The 12,121-nt window shown below is 36.7% G+C and overlaps 1 protein-coding gene across 1 annotated transcript; it reads right to left on the reverse strand.

Moving 5' to 3' along the window:
• Nucleotides 1–1,699: 1,699 nt before the first annotated feature.
• Nucleotides 1,700–11,011, reverse strand: nlrp3 (NLR family pyrin domain containing 3). Its single transcript, XM_056272031.1, has 11 exons — nucleotides 10,956–11,011; nucleotides 8,126–8,342; nucleotides 7,904–8,047; nucleotides 7,177–7,218; nucleotides 5,230–7,012; nucleotides 4,131–4,304; nucleotides 3,869–4,054; nucleotides 3,579–3,743; nucleotides 3,331–3,504; nucleotides 2,586–2,632; nucleotides 1,700–2,512 (listed from the first exon to the last, which is right to left on the reverse strand). Exons 2-11 carry the CDS (start codon nucleotides 8,325–8,327, stop codon nucleotides 1,968–1,970), a joined length of 3,462 nt encoding a protein of 1,153 aa, XP_056128006.1. The 5' UTR covers nucleotides 8,328–8,342; nucleotides 10,956–11,011; the 3' UTR covers nucleotides 1,700–1,967.
• Nucleotides 11,012–12,121: the final 1,110 nt, after the last annotated feature.

Raw genomic sequence — 12,121 nt, forward strand, 5'->3', positions numbered from 1 at the left:
GTGATATACAGTATATATCTAATCATGACATGAGGGTTTCGTTACATCCCTAGTAATCAATCATTTCTGAAAATGTGATTTGGTTGTTTACCTTTGCATTTACCAGCAAAAATCTTACCATATTTGATTTGATGTTCTACTCAGTCGCACAGCACAAAACAAGATGGCAATAAATGTGCACAAATGATAAGATAAAGAGGCGTTCATGTTACAACATCTGACAGAAGGAAACAGTCGCTTTCCAGCTTGAATGCTGCATATAGAGTATCCTTGTTTTAGTGAACTCAAATGAAATAAGTTCAGAGTACTCTTTAGTATTGTTTTTGTATTTAATTTTATGTGGATTGAGGTTATCGGTTTCCTCAAAAGAGATGAGTTAGCTTAACATGTTTGGTTTTACAGTGAGGTGATATAGCCTCTCAATAGCACAGCACACCCAATAACCATTATCATTTCTCGTATAGTATATTTTATGAAAGTCATGTTTTCTACATAGAGCTGCAGTACCCAAGTACATGTGAGGGTGAACACCAACTTTAGTGTGTTATTAGAAAGTGACAGTGACAAAATGATTAAATAAAAAACTAAAAAAATTCACGTCAGGAGAGTTTTTCAGGCACTTAATAAATTCAAATATATTTTAATGCGCAAAGTATTGTGATCCATTTCATCTTATTTTATAAACTGTTTTAATATGATACATTTTTCATTAGTATGACACTTTCTTGATTGCTTGAATTAATTTTAAAGGCTGAAAAAACAAGGATCAGGTGTATCACCAAATTTATGTAATGGCCCCGCCCTTTATGAACTTTATCTCTATCTTTTTGAATTGTGGTTAAAAGGAAAACTGCTGAAGAAAAGAACTGATTTGTCAGAATAGGGCATTGAGAGGATGCAAGCTGGAAGTCACATGACCTGTAATTTGAGAACCCAAACTTCCAAACAACAGCGATAGCTAATAACAATTACACAAAATATTATATTCCAATTCAATGCTCCTCAGGATATAACATATGGATTCAGATCTTCAAACCTCAACAAAATATTGCAACTAGATTGCAGATATATCATATTTCTCCTGCATGCATTCAAGGTACATTTATATTAATGTTATATCCAAACAATACTAAAACTTCTAATTACAAACTGAATCCTACAGTGTTCCAAAAAAAAAAGTTTAAAAAGAGATTATAGAATTTAGAACATTGTTGAATTGAATTTACAACATAAAACAAGTTGAGATGACTCAATTTAGGAAAAATTTGCAGAAATTTCTTGTTCAGTGCACAAAATAATAAACTGACTCCTAAAAAAAAAACTTTGTTCAAGCTACTTTCTACATTATTATGAAGAACATTTTGCAAGTTGGATTAAAATGAGAGCACAGAAAGTGGAATTTGGCAATATCTCAATCACAATTATCCAACAGCGTGGTTTTTGCTGGAGAGTTATCACACGATGTGTGTCAATCAAATGAGTCATCGCTCAGATTTCGATAGAACGTCCAATATGTTATATTAAATGTCATCAATAACACAAATTTAACCAATTTTAATTTGTCCAGCAAACAAGTTAAGTTTAGCTGCAGATTTCCTGCAAATTATTAGTTGGATTAGTTAATGATTTTCAGATCTCAATAAATAAACCAGCAAAGGCAGTAAAGGAGGTTAAGAAAAGTGAACAAATGAGTCTTAAATGAGACTTCAAGCTCAGAGAATATTTTAATAATAAAAATAATGCATTAAAAAAACAGTCAGCTTTTACATGTCTAAAAAGGCAAATCCAAAAAGCAGTAATAATTTCTGAAAATGTTCAGTTGTTAAACAATTACAGTAAAACGTGAAACTTTTGCATTTACCTGCATACAATCTTATCAAATTCGATTTGATGTTCTACTCAGTCGCACAGCACAAAACAAGATGGCAATACATGTGCACAAATGATAAGTTAAAGAGGCTTTCAGGTTACAACATCTGACAGAAGGAAACAGAGTCGCTTTCCACCTTAAATGCTGCATATAGAGTATCTTTAAAAGACGCGAGGAAGGTGTACAAGTGTGTGGGTGTGTCAGAGACACTGTAAAAGGACAAAACTCCAGCCGTTGTGTCCACATACACACCTACTCTCTTACATGAGTGAGAGGTTGGAGTCTTTATATTAATGTCTTCTGTAGCATGAGAAACATATGGATGGGATCCACATGTAATTTTCCATGACAAATCATTGTTTCCAAGCTGACCGCTGGCCTCCACAAAACTAAGATCATCGCTTTTCCTTTGAATGGACTTGTACGTCACTCCGACCGTCCCTTCTGAACCCGTCCATTCAGCCTCCCAGTAACAGCGGCCGGACAGACTCTCTCTAGACAGAACTTGTTCAACAGGTTCAAATCTTTCTGGGTGATCAGGATACGGCTGCACCTGTTCTACTAACGTCGCTCTTCTGTCTTCATCAGACAGACACAACCGAATGTGAGCTGTGTTTGGATCCAGCTTGAGATCACAGGCATCTGTGAAACAAAAAACACTTCAATTAGTGTCTCAGAGAGAAACACAGACAGATGGAGAATGAGATACACTTACACTTTCTTATCCCTGGTTTGATGAAGTGTTCACCCATAGGATCAGTTCTGCAGAAGTCAATGAAGAAGAAGAGGAAAGTAAGAAAAGCTTATAAGACAGAAAGCAAATACTAACAAAAGGTCATGGTTTAGATTTACAAGCTATGAATGAACTGAATGAATGAACCATTAATTAAATGTCGATCTGGAAAAAGTTAGCTGCCAAATACATAAATGTGTAATCACTTCCTGCATGTCACTTAAACAAAATTGAACTTAAATTGTTAGACGAATGTTTTGTTCTGATTCCAAAACAGCTATAGAGCTAGGTTTAAAACTCATTTAAAAAAGGAAGCAGTTTAATGAGCCATTCTTCTTTAACCCCAAAAATACTGACAAATTTAAATTCAAATATTCAGACATCATAGTAAGTTATTCTGTAAGTCATTGTCTGAATATACAATATTAAATTTGGGCTCAGTCAGTATTTAAAAAAAAAAAATATATATATATATATATATACACTGAAACCTGGAGTAATGATGCTGGAAATTTAGCTTTGATCACAGGAATAAATTCCATTTTACAATATATTCACATAGAAAACAGCTATGCTAAATTGTAATACTATTTCACTGTTTTGTAATGTATTTCTGATCAAATAAATGCAGCCTTGGTGGGCAGAAGAGACATCTTGAATTACGTAGGGAACCATCTTGAATTACTTAGGGAAAAAATTAATGCCACATCATTAAACCATGACATACTTCAATATCTGCAGTTTATCGTTTGAATCCTTCAGTATGTTGTTGAGAATCTGGACTCCAGATTCTCCGGGGTGATTGTAGCTCAGATCCAGCTCTCTCAGGTGTGATGTGTTTGAACTCAGAGCTGAAGACACAAAACCACAGCCTTCCTCTGTCACCATACAGCCAGACAACCTATAGATATACAAAACAAATAAGCAAACCTGCTTTTCTCAAAAAATAAATTAAAGCAAAAATCCCAGTTTTACCTCAGTATCTCCAGATGACAGGTCTTCAGTCCATCAGAGAGCAGCTTCACTCCTGAATCATGCAGGTCATTGTTACTCAGGTCCAGCTCTCTCAGGGGCGTATCTGAGCTGAGAATCGAGGAAAGACACTCACAACTCTTCTCAGTGAGGTTACACCAGCTCAACCTGCAGGAAAACATTTCAAAATGGTCTTCTCATCTGCCTGATACAGTGCGCTTATTATACTGTATTACAAAAAATTATGGATAGTGTCAAAAGGATTGCTTCAAACTTCTGTAATGCTAAATAACACAAATACTTTCCTCAGAACTTGAAGTTTTCTGTCTGTATTTTCCATCCCATCTAGGAGATGATGGAGTCCAGAGTCCTGCAGGTCACTGCCGCTGAGATCGAGCTCTTGTAGACGATGTGAGATCGTCTGGATCGCAGAGACCAGCTCCATACAACTGTCCTGGCCAAAATGACACTGGGCCAACCTGAATGAGTACAATATGAGAATTACATTTCAGGCTAGCCAGTAAATGTTTGAACAGCAATGGAAACGGTAATGACCTCAGTGTCTCCACATGACAGTGTGGGCTCTTGAGTCCAGCAGAAAGCACCTTCACTCCTGCCTCGATACTGTAATTGTGACTCAGGTCCAGCTCTCTCAGAGGACCATCTTCTAGTTGGAGAGCCAAAGCCACCGTTTCACAGCATGTTTCTGTCAGTCCACAGTCTGAAAACCTGTAAACATGGCAAGGTGTTTACTAGTCATGAAGAGTTTACCTTTACATTCAATAAATAAAGATCACAATAAAGTTCACCTTAAAATCTAATACGCTGCACAAATAAATGAGAAATATAGAAAAGGGGAGGGGTCTTTGATATAAAGCTAATAAGGTCTTATGAATTCTATTGATTTTTTTTTATTGTTCCTGTTGATCAAAATTTAAACCATTAAAACAGAATCATGAAAGGAAATCTGAGGAAAACAAAAAAGAATATGTTGAACAAAATTAAACTGATTTAAGGAAAAAAATTAAAACAAATTTAGGGAAATATAAAAACAACCGAATTCGGGAGAAAAAAAATACAGCTAAACACTAAGAAATATAAAACAATATAGGGCTATGCGATTAATCTTAATTTTCGATTTTGGCTTCCAACGATTATGAAAACAAGATAATCGAGGTAAAATGAATATTGTGCCGCTGCCACATTCCGCGCTTTCATTTGCCCTCCAAAAACAAAATGAACATCCAAATCAGCCAAATAAGTTAGTATTGTAAAAAGCAGTCTACTTTGCTAAACTGTGGGATGTTAAGAAACAGTTTAGAAAGAAAACATGTTTAACAGTACATTGGATCCGTGCATTAGCCAACAGCCTAATAAACCTGCTGCAATCACTCACTGACCTTGACTGAATAATTTAAGTAGTTTAAATACATATTACTCTGTATTTAATGTGTACAGTAAGACTATGCAAACTTATATGCGTTATATATGCCTTATATGCGTATAATAAGTGTTATTTTACATTTGATTATTTATTTTTTTGTTGTTGGCTATTACTTATCTGAATACCACTGTTAGTAGCAGCAGCCCTAAAACAAAATGTTAAAAAATAAAACAGAGAGTAATACAACACCCTTCATTTGACTCTACTTACAGGGCTTTTCTGCAGCATCTCACGGCTGGCACGAGTCTCCTGCATCCGGGATATGTGTTGTTGAATGTCTTCGGGTCAAAGACATCCAGCACCTCTTCTGACATCAGAAGCACATAGACCAGCGCTGAGCAGTTCGAGTTGGACATCACTCTCAGCTGGCCGCTCTCTGACCTCAGATATTTCATGATTTGTTGGTACAGGGTTCTGTCCTGCAGTTCCAGTATGCAGAAGAAGTGGTTGATGGATTTATCTGGGCATTTGTCATTGTTTTGCAATTGCTTGATGTATTGGATGGTTTTATTGACGCATTTTCTACTGTCAAGCGGTTGGTCCAGCAAGCCAATCAGGAGTTTCTGATTGGACTCGAGAGAAATGCCCAGCAGAAAACGCAGAAAGAGATCAAAATGCCCTCGCTCGCTGTTCTTGGCTTTATCAATCGCCTTTTTCAGCAAAATGTATAGCATTTGGTCTTTCTTAGGGCATGAATCCTCCAGGAAGAACTTCAGCTCCTCCATGTTCATCTTCAAATAGCAGAGGAACACGTGCAAAGCGGCGAGAAACTCCTGCACACTCAAATGTATGAAGTAATAAACCTTGATCTCATGCAGGACAGAGTCTTTCTTGAAGATTTCAGCGCACAATCCTGTGGACTCATCACTTGCGTTGATGTCACACGCTTCCAGATCCTCCTCATAAAACATGACGTTCTCCTTCTTCAGCTGTTTAAACGCCAATTTAGCCAACTTGGAGATAATGTCTTTGTTTAAACTAAAGACTTTTGTGCGGTCTCTTTCGAGTTTCTCCTCGTACTTCTGGTTCTTTATGTTCATCTGTATCAGCAGGAAGTGGATGTACATTTCGGTGAGTGTCGAGGGAATGTCCTGCCCATTGTTCTTGATGAGAATATCCTGAAGAACGGTGGCCGTGATCCAGCAGAACACGGGAATGTGGCACATGATGTAGAGACTACGAGACGTCCTAATGTGCAAAATTATTCTGGAGGCCTGCGCTTCATCTTTGATCCTTTTTCTGAAGTACTCCTCTTTCTGCTGGTCGGTGAATCCGCGCACCTCTGTAAATAATCCTATGTACTCCGGAGGGATCTGATTGGCCGCCGCAGGTCGTGATGTCACCCAGACAAGAGCCGATGGAAGCAACTTTCCTTTAACAAGGCTTGTAAACAAAGCATCAGCAGACGATCGTTCATTCACACAGTTCACTGACTTACAGTTAAAGTTCAAATCCAGGCGACTCTCGTCAAGTCCGTCAAAGATGAATGCCATGTTGCATTTTTTATAAAACTTAGTGTTTTCCACGTCTTTCAATTCAGGATAAAATTCCAGCAAAAACTCATGGAAACTGACCTTATCGTCTTTAATCAAGTTGATCTCTCTGAATGGAAGCAGGAACATACAGTCCACATCCCGATTGGCTTTTTCTTCGGCCCAGTCCAGGATGAACTTGTGCACGGAGAACGTCTTTCCAATGCCAGCGATGCCTTTGGTCAACACAATGTTTCCCTCCTCCTTTTTCCTCAATAAACAGAATATGTCATTGCAGTCGATCGGTGTTTCCTCAAATTTGGGAGTTTTTAAGAATCGGTCAATCTTGTGAACTTCATGTTCATCATAGACGTCTGTAATGTCCCCTTCAGTGATGAAGAGTTCAGTGTAGACTTTGTTGAGATGTGTTTTGTTGTCTTTTTTGCCCTCAAAAACACGTCCTGTTTTGGCCTTCATGTTGTCTTTGAGAGTTTTCAGGATTTTTTGCAAGACATCATTCTCTAGATCAAATCAAAAACACAAGAATTGTTGTTAATCAACATGAGTTCTGCCTAAAATCATTAATATGTTGGGAATCGTAACTTGTAAAGGTTCAGCAATCCATCTACTGTAAATGCAAGTCAAATTTATAACCAGAATAAAAATGTGGCTATTGTTTTTGTACCTTGTTTTTCAGAGGTTGGTCCCTCTGCTGGATTTTGTTGTCCTTTGAGGATGACAGCAAGGACCAGAAACAACGCCAGAAAAAAAAAAGCACATCCATTATACACAAATCATTTAGCTATTAAAGTGGTAACAAAGCATTAGGGGTGTAACAATATATCGTGTCACAATATATCGCAATACACAAACGCAACAATATGTATAGTGGATAGTGACAATATGTATTGTGTATAGTTCACCCAAAATAAAAATGACAGTTTACTGAGTTTTAGTATCAGTAACATTAAACTACTATATATAATGCTGAATATAATGTATAATAATGCAATGGGGGAATATTTGTGGGTCCTGATAATGCCAAATCTTGCCAGTGACAGTGCAAGTATATTTGTCTAAAATAATTCTGTATTTTCAGCATCAGAATTAATATTTTTATTCTGTCTCTATTGTCCGTGCATTGGGTTTCCAGCACCAAGTCCAAGCCTGTTCATTTACACCCACAATGTAAACCAAATTTAGCATTTTAATCAGCAGTACATTTTTGTTAACCTTTTATCATATGTCTTGGAGAATCGCAATAATATTGAATCGTGAGTTCACTATCGTGATATATTGAATCGTGACATGAGGGTATCGTTACACCCCTACAAAGCATATTTATTCAAAGCTTTCAAACTATTTGCAATTTCATAGTGACACACGAAACTGCATTAGTGCTATAATCTTACCAATAACACCAGTAGTTGAGTTTGAGTTGATGATTATTGAGCCATGGACGACACTTCCAATGAGTACTGGTGAAATTGCAGTTGCACCTGATTCAGCTTTCAGATCCACATTGACAGCAGTGTGAGGAGGGCTGATCGTCTGCACTGGGATAGAAACTGACAGATTTACACACTTTCTTACATTATAGCTTTAACTGAGATTAATGACATTTACTTCATTACCATTCCTCTGTTCAGCTTGGTTATTCTGGAGGTCTATCTTCAAAGCTTCATCTGATTTACGACACTTCTTCAGCTCATCTACAGCTTCAAGTGTGTCTTCCCGCTTCATTTCATCAGCCGTATCTGCTCTTTTTAGCCTCTTTTCTTTGTCATTGTCCAGCTCAACCACTGTTTCCAGAAGCTGCTCTGGAACGGACGCCATCTTGTCTACTCAGGTCTTGTATAAGATCAGACGAGACATGTTTCAAGTTTCAAGTTTATTATATTTATAAAGCACATTTAAAACAACCTTGGTTGACCAAAGTGCTGTACAAAATATAGCTATCTAAATCCATACAGACAATAAAAACAACTTTCACAAAACATTGAACGCACAAGAATACAAGTAGGTTTTTAAAAGATTTCTGAACTCAGACACTGTGGGCGCTGTTTTAATATGTAATGGCAATTTGTTCCATAACCTGGGGCCAGCTACCGCAAAGGCTCTGTCACCCCTACATTTCAGCCTGGTTCTGGGTACTCGTAACTGGTGGTTAGACTGTGATCTGAGCAGTCTGATTGGATTATTTTCCACCACTAGCTCCGTAAGGTATTGAGGAGCAAGATTACTTAGTGCTTTATACACGAACAGCAAGACTTTAAAATCAATACGATACTGGACTGGTAACCAGTGCAGTAAACGTAGTGTGGGCGTGATGTGATCCCGTTTGCGAGTGCCTGTGAGCAAGCGGGCAGCTGCGTTTTGAACCAGTTGAAGTCGGTGAATAGAAGACGCAGGTAGTCCTAGATATAGCGAGTTACAGTAGTCAAGTCGAGATGAAATAAAGGCATGAATTATAATCTCAAAACTGTTCCTACTTAGGAAAGGTTTAACTTTCGCTAATCTCCGGAGGTGATAAAAACTGCAACGGACAACTGTATTTATTTGTTTGTTTAAGTTTAGGCCACTATCCAATATAAAACCCAGGTTCTTTGCCGAAAGTGAGCGATATAAAGTGAGCGAACCCAAGTCAACATTGCTCAGGTCACTTTTCTCAGTTGGCCCAAACAGGACTATTTGAGTTTTATCATCGTTCAGGTGGAGAAAGTTCTTATTGAGCCATATTTTCAATTCTTGAAGGCAATCCGTCAGTTGATTTAACACAGACTTGTCACGTTTAAATGGTATGTATAACTGTGTGTCATCGGCATAGCAATGATAAGATACTCCAAATCTTCTAAATATGGAACCTATAGGTAGCATGTATAGAGAGAACAGCAACGGTGCTAACGTTGAGCCCTGAGGGACACCACATATAACCTGTGCTACGGTGGAAGAGTGATTCCCTATATTTACGGAGAATTTTCTGTTGGACAAGAAAGACCGGAACCAGTCAAGTACCGTGCCTCTTAAACCAATGCATTGCTCCAGACGAGACAGAAGAACACCATGATCAACAAAGTCAAACGCAGAACTAAGATCTAGCATTATTAAAGCTACGATGTTACCAGCGTCAGTGGACATTAAAATATCATTAAAAACTTTCAGAAGAGCAGTCTCTGTACTATGTAAAGTTTTAAAACCAGACTGAAAAATATCTGATATACCATTTCTATTCAAATAATCTTGAAGCTGCATACATACAATTTTTTCTAGAATTTTTTATATGAACGGCAAGTTGGAAATTGGTCGAAAGTTTGAATAGATTGAAGGATCAGGCGAGGGCTTTTTTGGGATCGGTGACACTGAGGCTAATTTTAGAATATCTGGAACTGTCCCTGTCAAGAGACAGTTGTTTATTATTATTACAAGATCAGGTCCAATTGTGTCAAAGATTTGTTTTAGAAACCGTGAAGGCAGAGCATCCTGAGGTGAAAAGGTAGATTTTAATTTAAGAGTGACTTCTTTACATGTCTGTAAGGAGATCAAATCAAAATCACTCCACTGTGTAGTGAATAATATGCAGTCTGGAATAGAATCTGAGTTTATAGATGGTTGAGCCCGTGCCTTTTTCACTTTATCTGAGAAATAATTAAGAAAGTTTTGATAATAAACATAATAGATAGATAATAGACATATATGACCAGAGACTTGCTTGATAGTTTGCTCCAAATTTACAAGTAAATGTTAAAATCACTGGCATCTTAAAATTATTATTATTAATAATAATAATCATTTGATAAACTCATGGAGTACACACTTTTAATAGGCTACTACCAAACAAAGCCCTTAACTTCACTGTTGAAAAGCTGCGATTTATAAGAATATAAGAACAGATTTGCTACTGTACAGACATTCTCGTGCTTATGTAAATTCCAAAGTCTCATCTAAAGGCCCATTCACCACAAGAACGATTTCTATAATAACAATACATTTATTTGCGTCCCAATAATGTTTTGTTTATTATCAATGCGCGTTTATGGTCTGTGATCATATCTGCAGCTAGCAAGTGTTTTTTTTCTCCCTTTACTCAGCTGGAAAACAGGTCGTTCTGAAGTGATTCCAACGATGTCATTCTTCTTATCGCTGTGGTGTGGACTTTGATATTTTCTTAAATCGTTGAGTGAACGTTTAAATTCAAGGAAGTTCGAAGAGCAAAAGCATGCAAACCCGAATTTGGTGAACGAAAATCAATTTATAAGTAATTTATTGTATATTAAACATAGTCAGTTTAAACTTAAGACATAACGCTGGGTGGATGCAAAGAGTATTTTTTATCAATTACGAAAGGTTTCTTTGGATCTAATCAGCATACAATGCACTGCCATATTTATTTAAAGCATATTTAAAAAGCAACCAAGGCTGAACAACAAAAAGCAAACGTTGGTAAATATTTAACACACACGATACCTGTCCTGCAGTTCTTAAAGGCTTCTGTTACTTTCACTTTTGAGCGCCGTTTCCTTCCATCAGCCTTTTTATGGAAGAAAAAAAAAACATCCGTTCAACCTGAAGGAGGCGCTGATACTCGATTCATGTTATTGTTTGGTTGAGCAGCTAAAATATGCCTAGTATATTAAACTGTGCATCAGGGTTAATCTTGTGCAGCAGTTTTTTAACCTTTCAGGACTTGATGGTGTGACTGTAAAGCCAGTATTTGGAATTACTGAAGCTACTCATCAATAATAAATATTTCCTTTATTGTTTCCCACAAAGCAATGGATATAATAATTCCTCCTCATTTAAGGTTTTAGATCATGGAATGACTCCCAGAAGAAAACATATGCCCTGGATTAATCAGATGTATCACGACTGTGCTCCGACTACAGGTGCTCGTCACCATCGGATGGTCATCGGTTTCCATTTTTGGAAATATAGAGCTTAATCAAAGCTGTATTCTGGCAGTACACACACACACACAAATACAAAATGTTACATTTTGACAACAGATTTTGATATAAATTAAATTTGAATGAAAAAAAATTATAAAAAATTAGGCTGCACTAAATAATAATGCATCCATTATTGTAAGAAAGTGGCATCAGAAAATATGTTCAGTGGCCGGAAATGGTAATAACACGACATATATTCTTTGTTACACAGCTTTTTGTTATGATTTTTATTTTTACTTTCATAATTCACTACAGCATTTCCTTTCTCCACTTATTTAATCCTTCACTATGTATTTTGTTTGGTTTATATTTCTGTAATAAGGATGGATATGATATTTGTGGATATGAAATAAATAAAAGTCAATCATAAATTTAACCAAGCATATGTCAAACAATCTTATGTATCTGATGATTTATCCAAAATAATGCCAAGGAAACAGATTTCAAGGAGTTTCATTCTTAAAGGTGCTGTATGTAACTTTTCCACTCTAATAAAGCATAAAAATACCATAATATGTTTGCATACACAGCAAAATCCCCAGTGTTAAATTAACACTGCTCAGTGTTTATATGAGTCCACACTCTCAGAGTGTTAAAGTTAATGAGATAATTAAGTGATTAATTGAGTGATGATTGAGCATTATTAAAGACACCTGATGTTAACAAGCAGAATCACTGAAGGAG

The sequence above is a fragment of the Rhinichthys klamathensis genome, unplaced genomic scaffold, assembly GCF_029890125.1.
Source record: "Rhinichthys klamathensis goyatoka isolate OS25496 unplaced genomic scaffold, OSU_Roscu_1.1 h1tg000330l_1, whole genome shotgun sequence".
Lineage (NCBI taxonomy): Eukaryota > Metazoa > Chordata > Actinopteri > Cypriniformes > Leuciscidae > Rhinichthys > Rhinichthys klamathensis.

Excerpts from the sequence above, each read along its gene's own strand:
- nlrp3 (XM_056272031.1), bottom strand. The coding sequence starts at position 8,327 with ATGGCGTCCGTTCCAGAGCAGCTTCTGGAAACAGTGGTTGAGCTGGAC. Across the intron at positions 3,505-3,578 it reads TGTCATCTGGAGATACTGAG|GTTGTCTGGCTGTATGGTGA; the intron begins GTAAAACTGGGA and ends GTATATCTATAG. Across the intron at positions 2,633-3,330 it reads GATAAACTGCAGATATTGAA|AACTGATCCTATGGGTGAAC; the intron begins GTATGTCATGGT and ends TGACTTCTGCAG.